Source organism: Acomys russatus, chromosome 3 (genome assembly GCF_903995435.1).
Source record: "Acomys russatus chromosome 3, mAcoRus1.1, whole genome shotgun sequence".
Taxonomy (NCBI): Eukaryota; Metazoa; Chordata; class Mammalia; order Rodentia; family Muridae; genus Acomys; species Acomys russatus.
Genome location: NC_067139.1, coordinates 68974053 through 68986052, shown reverse-complemented (window position 1 = coordinate 68986052; position 12000 = coordinate 68974053). Strand labels below are relative to the sequence as shown.

At 46.2% G+C, this 12000-nt stretch overlaps 1 protein-coding gene across 1 annotated transcript; it reads right to left on the bottom strand.

Moving 5' to 3' along the window:
- Window positions 1-7294: 7294 nt before the first annotated feature.
- On the bottom strand, window positions 7295-11443 carry LOC127185875 (mannose-binding protein A-like). The gene is made up of 4 exons (XM_051142468.1): window positions 11104-11443; window positions 10589-10705; window positions 8964-9038; window positions 7295-7901 (listed from the first exon to the last, which is right to left on the bottom strand). Exons 1-4 carry the CDS (start codon window positions 11258-11260, stop codon window positions 7528-7530), a joined length of 723 nt encoding a protein of 240 aa, XP_050998425.1. The 5' UTR covers window positions 11261-11443; the 3' UTR covers window positions 7295-7527.
- Between the last annotated feature and the right edge of the window lie 557 nt (window positions 11444-12000).

The following is a 12000-nucleotide window of genomic DNA, read 5'->3' as shown; positions in this document are numbered from 1 at the left end:
GAGAACTGAGGTCCAAAAGTAGACATTTTTCCAATGTTAACATATTTGATCTACGTTTACTTAGGAGTCTGTAGGCTCTGTCACCCTGCTTGCCTAAGCCACATTTGCATGGCAGAGGGACTTGCCTGAGAGAAGTGGTCCCTTCTATATTTGTTTAGTAAGAAGAGCAAGGGAGCCAAGGGAGCCAAGTGAACAAGACCCTTAATCTCTGCTTGAAAGGGCTGAGTGAAGTGTTTTTGAGATGTCCACGGCCCCTTTGATCTCATGTAAGAGTGCAGTGACCTCGCTGCTTGTTCTTCTGCCTATTTATTTCCCTTAGCACTTTAAGTATGAGTGGCGAGTGGAGGGCAGGGGAGGTGGGGAGGGTAGGCCAGGGCTGAAATGTGAGAAGACAACTTCAGGAAAGCAGACCCACTGTGACCAGAGGAAGGAATGGGTCACGGGTCAGACCAGGAAGGAGAAGAAAGCAGGAGGTGAGTTTTGAGTAAGCCCCAGCTCGAGAGAGATCAGCTACAAGAGCAGAATGAGGAAGGGAAGGGCTTGTGAATTCTCTGACGGATCTAGAAACTCGGATTAAATATGCACTGTGCAGAAAAGGTGATCAAAGACTGGGCATGGTGGCGCACGCCTTTAATCCCAGCAGAGGCAGACAGCTCGCTATGAGTTCAAGGCCAGCCTGGTCAACAAAGCGAGCCCAGGACAAACAAGGTTAACACAGAGAGATTCTGTCTCAAAAAAAAAAAAAAAAAAAAAAAAAAAAAAAAAAAAAAAAAAAAGTAAAACCAAAAACAATAGAAATGATAATTAACTAAGAGGTCAGAATTTTTTTTTCTGAGTTAGGGTTTCTCTTCATAGTCCTGGCCAGCCCAGAAGCAGAGTGGCCTCAAACTTAAGGGATCTATTTGCCTCTGCCTTCTTAGTACTGAGGTTAAAGGCATTGGACCATTATGCCTAGCTGAAGTCAGACTTTTTAAAAATCTTATTTAAAAGACTATATCCTGATAAATCTTATTTTAAAATTTACCAAGATAGAAAAATGCTTATTGATCTACAGTGAAATTATGACCCCATAGACACACTGTAAATTACAAAGATCACACATTGAAAATGCATTTATTTGATACACCTAGCCTATGGAACATCCTAGTTTAGCCTAGCTTGCCTTGCATATAAGAGCCCTTACATAAGCCTATAGCTGGCCAGTGTTGTGTAACACAAAAATTAGCTTTCAATAAAATAGTGACTGCCATATATACATAAGCAGGTGTGTATTTTGTAATGAGATGTGAAAACACAATACCCCAGAATATACTGTCCCTGCTTGTGGCAAGAGTTTATTGAAGACTACAGCTCTCTACTGCCTCCCAGCGTCTTGAGAGAGAAACACTCCTGCATATTTCTATCCTAAGCAAGTCAACATCTCAAATATGAATTTTCTGCTGTCATAAGGTTGAAAGTTAGGAGCTAAACCATTTAAAGTCAGGGACCATTTGAATTAGCAACAAGAAAGGTATCTATAAGCGCAGATTTCTTATAGGCACTGCTCAGGATTTAAAGAGGCAAGGATGAGAGGATATTGTTTGGCCTCCTTTGCTTTTGTTCTTTGGCCCCAGGCTCATATCCTCTACCTCTTTCCCAGAAGTTCTGTCCCAGATATCCTGTGTTTTTCCTGGATAGAGCTAAGCCTCTGACCTTGGTCAAGAGCCACCATGCAACCATCAGGAGTATGCTCAGCTCCCAAATAATTTCAGGGCAACCCAACTGGTAGAAGGACCATGATTCCTTAGGAGGTCCCAGAAAGCATCTTCCCCAGGCTCACTAATGAAGCCAGGGTGACTTCCTTTGATAGGTCCCTCCATCCCCAGGGAGAAGGGCAACCATGAGCGCATGTACTGGCCATCTCCTTCATCTTGTCAGTGAAAGACAAAGCTAACTAACTGGTGCCAGCATCTGACTCCACCTCAGCTTCTCCTTTTTCTCAGCAAAGCTGGAATTTTGCATACCACTTATCCTTTTCAAGTTATGAGATGCATTTAATTTCTAATTTAAATAAATCATTTACCCATGTTAGCCACTGGACAGAGGAAGACTTGATTCTTATATTTTATCTAAAACACACCAAAAATAGCTATAAACAGCTTAAATATGAAGAGTGAGCAAGTGCCATAGTTCACATGCTTCCCCATAACATACACACACAGCAGTGTGCAACAGCGACATTAAGCACATGCAAAGAAGGTGGCCAAACATGTAGGTGGCCTTGACTTGTGACAACCCACTTCTCAAACTATGTAATCCAGGAGACTTCACTCATTCCTATAAGGTGAGCACTAATTCATTCTGAGGGTAAATTTCTATCAGTTGATTGCCCCCTGTAGGACCTACCTCTTAAAGCTTCTACCATCCCTCATTACTATTACTAGAGACCATCCAGTGTATAAGCCTTTGGGGACAAACTATATTCAACCCATAGCACAAGACATGGTCAGAGAGCTACCAGACTGTTTCCTCTTTTTTGATTCCTGCTTTGGAAGTGACTGATAGCCAGCGTAGGTGAGATGGACTGGGAGGGTGGGAACAGTGATCCACCTGGGTGTTCCTACTGTGCCTCCCAAAAAACTTGACATTGGGTCCTGCCAGTGAAGACTAGAACTACAGATTTGTACAGGAACTGCTAGGCATTTCAGGGGCTCAGGGTAGGATTGGACAAGTTCATTTCTCCACACTACCTGGGCTCCTTTGGTAATTACTACAGTGTTAAATGCCTTCCAGGGTCTTAGCCAGGCAATGTAGGAAGTGGCTGGCTAGAGTACCTGTCACTGGCAAGGGAAAGGAGTAGGGCAGATGTGCTAAGATCCACTATCCTTGGCTTAAAAGGATGCCACTCAGCAGGCTAGGAGGTATTTATCAAGAGTAATGTTTGAACCTCATTTGTGAGAAAAGTAAAGACACTTTTTAGGACCTCTGAAAGAATCATGTTGCTCTCTCCAGTTGAAAGAACCAAAAGCAAGGACAGTACTGAAGTGCCTAGTCACAGCTGGTGGCACAACAGAGACCTCTTCTTGTAAGGTACGGAAGATATATTCACCATCCCACTGTGCACTGACCCTCTGCCTCATGGGTTCCCCAACAGGCTGTATAGTGTCCTTAATTATGGGGCCCCAGTGGAACATCATTTCACCTTTGAGATTATTTTGGGGAAAGGTCACTTCAAATGTCACAAATAAATGATTTATCGTGTCTTCAGAAAGAACCCATTTCAGAAAATAGTCCCCAACTTTTCCCTGCTGATGCTGAGCAAAGGAAAAAAAGACTCCCCTGGACCCAGCAGCAGTGGCATCCTGTCATGAGGGAACATGAGGTCACTCTGGACATAAAGATGTGGGCAGGGAAGAGGGTGGAGGTGGCATGGATGTCACATTTTAGATTTGAAATGGAGCAGACACTGGTATAAGGAACAGTGTATTCCTGGAGAGCCTTGGCATGCTGAAGATGTCAGTAAGAGCAGACGTCTACATGTGGCATGACAGGTGGACACAAGGTGTAAGGGGGTGCAGCAATAAAGGTAGAGGAGACAAAGCAACAGATCCCCCTAAACTGTAGACTACTAGGTGGCTTCTGGGAGCCCAAGGCTCTCCTGTGCCCCCTGCTTGTGAAATTCTCTGGGCTTACTGGCCCTGCCTTCAAGACAACCAGCAGAGGGCAGAACAAGGCCACTGCTGACAGGGCTAGGGCTGTAGCCTGAGAAAGTAGACTATGGCCGCAGCCATCTTCTAAAATGAGTTTATGTGTTTCTGGAATCCAGCCTGGCCCCAAGTTAATCTCTGGAGATGAGTCGGATCTCACAGCCTGCAGCTGAACTCAGATGAATTCACTCGTGAATTCATTCATGAGTATATTCTTCAGCCATCGCAGTTGAGCTTCTATGTGACTCCTGCCTGCCCTTTTCTGGACACTGGATCTATTGAGGCGAGGCATGTAGCTTTGGAAAACTCACAGAGGCTGGGCTACTGCTAGTGTGGCATTGTTTTCAAGTAAATGTAAGTGCTTCCCTAATAAAAACAGCTTATTTGTTCTTCGTGACAATCTTCTGAGGTGGGTACAAGCGTTATTCCAATTTTACCAAAAAGAGCACAGAAGCACAGATACTGTATGTGACCTGTCAAGGGTCACACGGCTACATCATGGTGAAGTCAGAATTTGAACCTAAGCAATCTGGGATGAACAATATTGTCACACTGGTATAACTTAAACCATATAAATGGTCAAACTGATAACAAATATCTATAGTTGCAGAGAGGAAAATACAAACAAACAAACAAATCTTAAGGCTATAGTTGGGGCTAACAGATTCACTGGTCAGATGGGTTGGATGAAGGCAATATTTGCAAGATGTGTAAGGCTTGCTCAAGACTATACTAGTGTCTGAACAGTCATGGCTGATTTCACAGCTTCCTAAAACACACTTAAGGCCATTTGGAGACGGTTTGTACATGATCAACATGTGCTCTTCTCCTAGAGCCTCTGGAACATTCTCCAGAGAAGCGGGGGTCGGGGGTGGGGGGGGGGGGGGAGGGAAGGGCCAGAGAGAGTCCTGGGACCAGAGAGAAGAGGGTTTGGATGAGTTCCTGGCAACAAGGTGTGGGGAGTTTCAGGATCTGGGTCTTGTGGATGCCATACTCAACATGTGCATGCACAGAAAAGTATGTACAACAGCCTGAGCCCTGGTCACACCAGTGCCTACACGAGGTCCCATGAACCCAGCACCTCCCGTACCCTGGCAACTCCTCTGAGCCATTTCAGTCTTAGCTCTATCAGTCTTTAATGTCACAGGAGGTGATAAGACCTTCGGCTGTGTACAGATGGGGTTTGGAGCAGCATCTGGTTGTAGGCAAGGGGTGGGGCGGTGGGGGGATGGGGATGAGCTGTTAGTGGACAGACACTATAAATAAAGCAGGACCCTTTACATCATGAGGGGCCTCCAAAGAAAGAAGAAACCCTGCCTCTTGACATGGAGGAGAGGTTTACACAAGCCACCGGGGTGACTTATTTCTTGGCATGGAGATTTCCAAACCTTGCCAAACATATAGACCATCTGAGACCCACACAAAAGCAAGAGGCTTTGGCAAAAATGTTAACATGGCCAGAGGTCTTAGGCTATGTCATGATTCTAGTCACTTCTGTCAGCCACTGCTCTGAGGGGTCACATAACTTGCACAAGCCCATGGACCATCAGGATGAGACAGGCTACACCACATGCTGTCTCGTGACTAACCTAGTCCAAGGCTTGTGGTTAGTTTGTAAATGCCTGCCTGACTGCCATTTCATTTGAACATGGCAATTGTATCTGCCAGGAGTAGACTTGGGGACCTTCTCCCTACACAGGTCACTGCTTTCCAGCTGGTCTCTTGTCAGGAGCACCTCTCGTTTTCCTGGCAAACCATCAGCCACTTAAGGTTACCAGGGTAACATCGCTTTATAAAACCCACTTCCTGGCATCTCTAGCCTGGGCCTCAGATGACAACTGATCTTTCTTTCTGGCTAATGGCGTGTGTGGAAAAACCCAAAATTCCTGACAATTACCAAAGTACGGATCGTTTACATAACAGCGAGCAAACAGCCTTGTAGGTCACGGGCTCTACAGTGAAGTCCGTGCCCAAGGGTCAAGCCCATGGCCCAGCCCTTCATATTGGTTGAACACTGACAGCCACCAAGAAAGGAAGCTGCCTGGACCCAGGGAGAGGGTCATATAGTGTGAGTGACAAGCCTTCAGCTAGAATCCTATGTCCCTACCACTGGCCGGAACACAGACGGAAGTGGCAACAGCAGAAATGAGTGAGTCCAGAGAAAAACTGTCAGCAGGCCCTTCAGTTCCAGATGCAGAATTTGACCCTAACCTGGATCTTGAGTATCTCAATCTTTTAGTACCTACATTCCCTTTGTCACGTGAAGCAAACCATGACCCCAGTGGCTGGGTCTGCATTGCTGCAGAAGGAAACTGACTCTGTACAGACATGATTTGAACCCCAAGTTCCCATTTTCTGGATAATACACACTTCTGGTTCTGACTTTTCATGTAGAGGTGCTTCTAAATCTAAGTGTTCCCAAGTGCCTGTGATTAAGCATCTGGATTGAAATTGAATAATTCTGGTCTACATCACAAGAATGTGTTGCCTGAAGAAAATTCAGTAATGTGATGGGATAGGTGTGCTAGAAACCGAGGCACATGGTCCTGCCACCTGCACTCTGCTTGCCCTGGGGCCTTCTGTGGGTCCAAGGTTCGTTCCCACACCTGCTGGGAAAGTTTCGTGGAAGGAGTACAGCCTGGCCTTGACTGCCTGGTAGCCAACTTTATCCATCCATTTGTAAATGTTTGCTCTATCCATTGAGCAAACATCCATCGATCATCAAGCACTTGATGGCTCCAGAGTGCTTTCCCTGGAAGTTCAGAAACCAAGAGAAGTAAAAGAGAAACGGAAGTGAACAAAGCCTTCTCACTGGGTGAGAATGACTCTTAGCTCATTCCTCAAATGTTTTCCCCTCTCATTTGTGAGGGGCAAGCAGATGGAGCCAGAATTTGTCACCTTCTTCCGGTTTGACACTCTTGTAGATAGACTGGGACAGTGGCTGGCCGCTGAGGTGGCATCATTTAACCCTGAGATTCAAAAGCTAACTGCAGGGTTTTTCCTTCTCTATGAACTGATAATGGGCTCACTGATCCATAGTGTTGCAGTAAAAGGGATGCTGGGCAGTGAGAATTGACATTGATGAGATGGGCACCCCTCGGATGGGCATCTGCCTCCTTCCATGTTGTTGGAGCACATGATCAAATCAGTCCCATATATCAGTGCAGGAAGAAAAGGCAACTCCCTTGAGGTTGAGAGTGAGTAAAGATAGGACACAGCTACTTGGCAGGGATTGAGAGTGGTTACTCACAGATGATACAGCTGCCGTTCATCATGGTCAGGTAGACAGAGGGCTGCTATGGCAGCATGTGGGCCCTAAAAGCATCAGCCTTGTCACAGAGAGGACCTAGCTAATCTATACCTGGGGTATAGTAAGTATGCAGAGGTGGTAGCTCTCTTCCACTCTCCAACAGTTCTAGATCCCTGTAATGGAACACACAAGAGGCAAGAACACCTTGTAAACTCAGGGTGGCTTCAAACAGACAAGTTTGGCACTGCTTAGTGACAATTCATGGAGAAAAGGAACCAGATGCTTTTATGGCTGAGATCAGATGCCACTCTGACACAGATGCACAGCCCCCCGCGACCCCTCCACCTTGGTCCTTCAGTGAAAGAGGAGGGGATTTATTCTCGCTTTTCCACAGTTGACTCGGACTCCATGCTTTGTTCCTAGCCAAACAGATGTGCCCTTTGCTCATGGGACTTCATGGTCACCTTCTCTTTACGCCCTCAGGTCACAACCAAATATATCCTCTCCCCTCAAAAGAACCACTTAACACTGGGCTTGGGAAAACAGTACTGAATTTTCTTTGGAAGCAACTGAGAGCTCCAAGAGGCTTCCTCAGGCTGGGAACTCGCAGACAGCTATGAAGGAAGCTAGGCAGGAAATGTCATTCCATAGCCCATTTTCTACAATAACGACACAGTCTTCCCCTAAGCCGTGGTCATTGGGTTCATTCATCCTCCAGTTGTTGTAGGTGAGCCTTCCACCTGTCACATACATGAACTGGCCTTCAGTCATTTCGTCTGTGATGCCTAGGAAGGCAACGCCTTTGGCCACTTCCTGGATGGCGCTGTTCTCCTCAGAATTCCTGGGGATAGCCACAGTGCCTCGGAGCCCAGTGCACAGAGCCTTCACTTTGGAAAAGGGCATCATTTCATGGTTGCTCACGAAGAGCTTCTTCCCAGACTTTTTGCCCATCGAGAAGGCATGCACTGAAATCAGAGCAGATGAGGCGCACTCGGTGTGGTACCCAGTCAGGACCTGAATTGAAAAGGTCCTCTGGGGATTCAAGGCTGCAAAAAGTAATCTCAGGTCCAACCCAGGAATAAGATATATGACCCGAAACAGAAATAGAGCCAGGGAAGAGATTCATAACTTCCTGGCAACAGCCAGAGCCTCCTGGGATATCCCACTGTTGACACCAACATCACCCAGAAACAGAAAGCAGTATAGGCAAACACAGAGTGGCCCATGTGGACATCACTGCCACATTTGGGTGCCAGAATATGACAAAGGCACCAATATTTAGGTAAGAGCAGTGGGTGGGAAGCAAACAGCAAAGAAAACAGACTTCTACTCATCCCTTTTTTGCTGCTGTCTGCAAACTGTATGGATATGGACTGAATTATTATACTTCCTGAATTTCCTTTTCTTCATTTGTGTTTTTGGTTTGTTTTGTTGTTGTTTTAGAGGTTGTTTGTTTGTTTTTCGAGGCAGGGTTTCTCTGTGTAACATTGGCTATGTCCTGGACTCGCTTTGTAGACCAGGTTGGCTGGCCTCGAACTCACAGAGAGCCATCTACCTCTGCCTCCCTGAGTGCTGGGATTACAGGTGTGTGCCACCATGCCCAGCTCCTTTTCTTCATTTGTAAGGAGTATAATATCTTTTTAAAGCCATGTGTGTTTCTCTATATTTGTCTACATGCATGCCACAGCATGTGTGCATGTGGAGGTCAAAGGACAGCCTTTGGGAGTGGAGTCTCTTCTCCCACTCTCCTGGGTGTAAGGGGATTGAATTCAAGTGATCAGACATGTGCGGCGGGTGCTTTTCACCCACTGAGCAACCTCCCCAGTCCCAAAACAGGTATAATATCACAACCAGAGTTGGTGAGGAGATTGAATGAGATTACATCCCAAGAAAGAGCCATGTCTGCACAGACCTGGGGTGAGGTGGGTGTTCAAAACTGTCAGCTCTCTTCGACTCTCCTCCAACTCTAGAACCCTCTGTGGGAAAACGTGACAGTGTGAACAGCCTGGGGCTGAGGGAAAACTTACGCTTCTTGGTGTGCTCCAGTTCTGATTTCAGGATACTTAGCTCGGCCTCCAAATTTGCCACCTTCGCCTCAAGGACTACAAGAGCATCAGGAAGAGGGTACTTAGTGACAACAAACTTTAACCTGGAGACTCAAACACCGGAGTAGGGGAGGGGTGGTTAAAAATCTCATAGCCTGGGGAGAAAACTGAGTAGGCACAGTACTTGCCATGCAAAACACAAGGACCTATTAGATTCCTAGAGCCTACATAAAAGCCAGACGTGTATTCTCCATGCAGGACAGACAGAGAGAGGTGGATCTCTGGGGTTTGCCGGCCAGATAGCCTAGCCTACTTGGTAGATTCCAGGCCTAGGAGAGACCTTGTCTCAAAAAAAAAAAAAAAAAAAAAAGTGGACTCTATCTGAAGAACAGGGTCTAAGTATGACATCTAGTCTTAACATGCGTGCACACACATGTATACCACTCACGCAGGCACTCGCACACACATGAATATCCTTATACACAAAAATGCTAAGGCTCATTAAAAAGTAAGATTTTTTTCCAGAAAAATATGAGAGCTAAAGAAGCAAATGGGAGAAAGTAGTGCTGCTACTTTCCCAGGTGTAAGTTATATACTACAGTGACCTGTTACAGTAGATCTCCTTCCATCCTTCTTTTTTAATGGAGTGCTTAAACGTGGAGTATTATACCAGTTTCAAAAAAAATAAAATACTTCTACATCTGTGACTTTTCTTTGTGATTCTTTTTCATATCTCACTACTGGTAAAAATCTTTCTGTGTTGTTTATATGTATATGTTCATGTGTAGACACACACACGTGTGTGTGTGTGTGTGTGTGTGTGTGTGTGTGTGCTGGTGTACATGTATATATGTGTAAAAGCCAGAGATCAACCCAGGGTGTGATTCCTCGGAAGCTATCTTTTTGTGGAGACAAGATCTCACATTGGTGTAGACCTCTCATTGGTGTAGACCTCTTATTGGTCTAGACCTCTCATTGGTCCAGATCTCTCAGTGGTTTGGAGCTTGCATAGCAGGCTAGACTAGCTGGTTAGCAAGCCCCAGGATGAGCCTATCTCTGCCTCCCCAGTTCAAGGATTATAAATGTGTGCCACTATGAGTGTTGGGTGTTTTGTTTTGTTTTATGTGGGTGCTGGGGATTGAACTTAGGTCTTTATGCTTGTGCAGCAAGTGTTTTACCAACTGATGCACCTCCCCAGCTTCTAGGTAAACGCTTTAATACTTTTAATTCTTTTTGCTCTGTTTCGCTCTGAAGCAGTTGCTATGGTGTTCCCCATTACTAAGGGGTGTGATGTGAGACTGCCTACTTTTATGCAGCTCTGATTAAGTAGACGTGGAAGAAGGGCACAGTTCCTCCCTCACAGTCTGGAGTACACACTGAACTTCCATCTGAAGAAATGTTAAGCCCATGTCCTAAGGAGAGCTAATGGGGGAAGGCCCTGGAGGATGTTTGGTGCCAATGAGAATTTCTTGAGGACCCAAGTGGCATTGAGTCAGGAAACAGCACTGAATATCTCCTGGTGAGGCATGAGGACCAGAGCCACCTCCCATATGGCTTCCTGTTCCTAGGACCCCCATCAAGCTAGTCATGCTAAGGCATACTCCTACCTTTACTGTCTCCACGATCCCCTTTTTGGCCTTTTGGTCCTGACATTCCAGGGGCGCCTACATTTCCTGGAGGCCCCAACTTCCCTGGAGGACCTTGCAAACCCCTGAGGCTTTGACCTGTTGGGAGATAAAGGCAGCATATCCCGGTGGCGGTGACTCATTCATTTTCCCCAGAAGTGCAAAGTTGGGTTCACACCGACTCCCAGAAAGAGCCAAAGAGCTAGTTATTGGTGACTCAGGGTGAAAATATCCTTCTGCATCCTGGGTCTGGATGTCTGTCCTGGGGATAACACCACCTTACTCATAGTCCTCTGTATGGGAGTATGAGATTCAACACTGCTGTTAAGCACCATTGATTGGGTGGCAGTGATTCTGTAGAGAGATTATAATGATGTGAAAAACAAGCTGGAATGAAAGCCAAGCCTCCCCAGGTCCATGGGCTTCACCCCTGGGGACACAGACCAGTCCCTAGCTGAAGATAAAAGGGAAGAAAGCCAGAGTACAGGGCTTCATACCTGGGTCTCCCTTCTCTCCCTTGGGTCCGTCTCTCCCATCTCTGCCACAGGCTACCACAGAGCAGGTCTTCAGGGTATTCTCACAGGTTTCTGACTTTGATAAGGACGTGCTCACCACACACAGGAGAAGGACAGGGAGCAATGGAAGCAGGAGCATGGTCCTTACCTCAGAGGGGAGAGAATCAGCGAGATGAATCCCACCTCATTCGGTTTATGGCACTTGATCTTAACTCTAGCACCCTGCACCCTGGACTGGGGACAGCAGATGTGAGTGACATCATAACCCCTGGATGTGAACTGCTGAAGAAAGGTCACACCCAAGGCTACCAAAGCAAAAATGGGAGTCATGTCAGGGATAAAACCAAGAAAGGTGCAAGAATAAGGGAGCTTGTTCTCCCAACAGGCCCAGAGTCTGTGGGCATGATACGTAGAGTTTAGCATCCTTCACCCTGAGGCTCTATGAACTCTGAAGATTATAAACCAGCCATGCTTGTGGAAGTCTGGCAGGAAGGCAGAACATGTAGCACCCAAAGGAGCCTGGATCTCTTGACACCCCTTCTATTTCATAGGAGTCCCACTCTCCTACTTTTCCCTTCCTCTGTGGGTCCTCAACCTAGACTGTAGAGGACCCACAAGGTCTATTTCTCAGCCAGATATGACTTATATTTCAAGTAAACTTGCCTACTTTACATGCTTAGGTCTCACCTACTCTCATGTTTATGGTTATTTTGCCAACATGTGGTCAGCATCATATACAGAGTCTCTGTTTTGTGATAGGCATTTGCTGGACACAGACCACATTCAAAGTGGAGCCCTCTTGGGTCATTGATCCTTTCCACAGAAGACTTTTTCTTGGCTTGAGACCGTGCCAGAAGGTGCTGTTTGCTGGAGAGAACT

Bases quoted from the DNA above. Each gene is read 5' to 3' on its own strand.
- LOC127185875 (XM_051142468.1), bottom strand. From the start codon at position 11,260: ATGCTCCTGCTTCCATTGCTCCCTGTCCTTCTCCTGTGTGTGGTGAGC. The intron at 10,706-11,103 runs GTATGAAGCCCT...ATCTCCCAACAG, and splicing joins GGGAGAGAAGGGAGACCCAG to GTCAAAGCCTCAGGGGTTTG. The intron at 9,039-10,588 runs GTAGGAGTATGC...ATGCTCTTGTAG, and splicing joins GGATCGTGGAGACAGTAAAG to TCCTTGAGGCGAAGGTGGCA.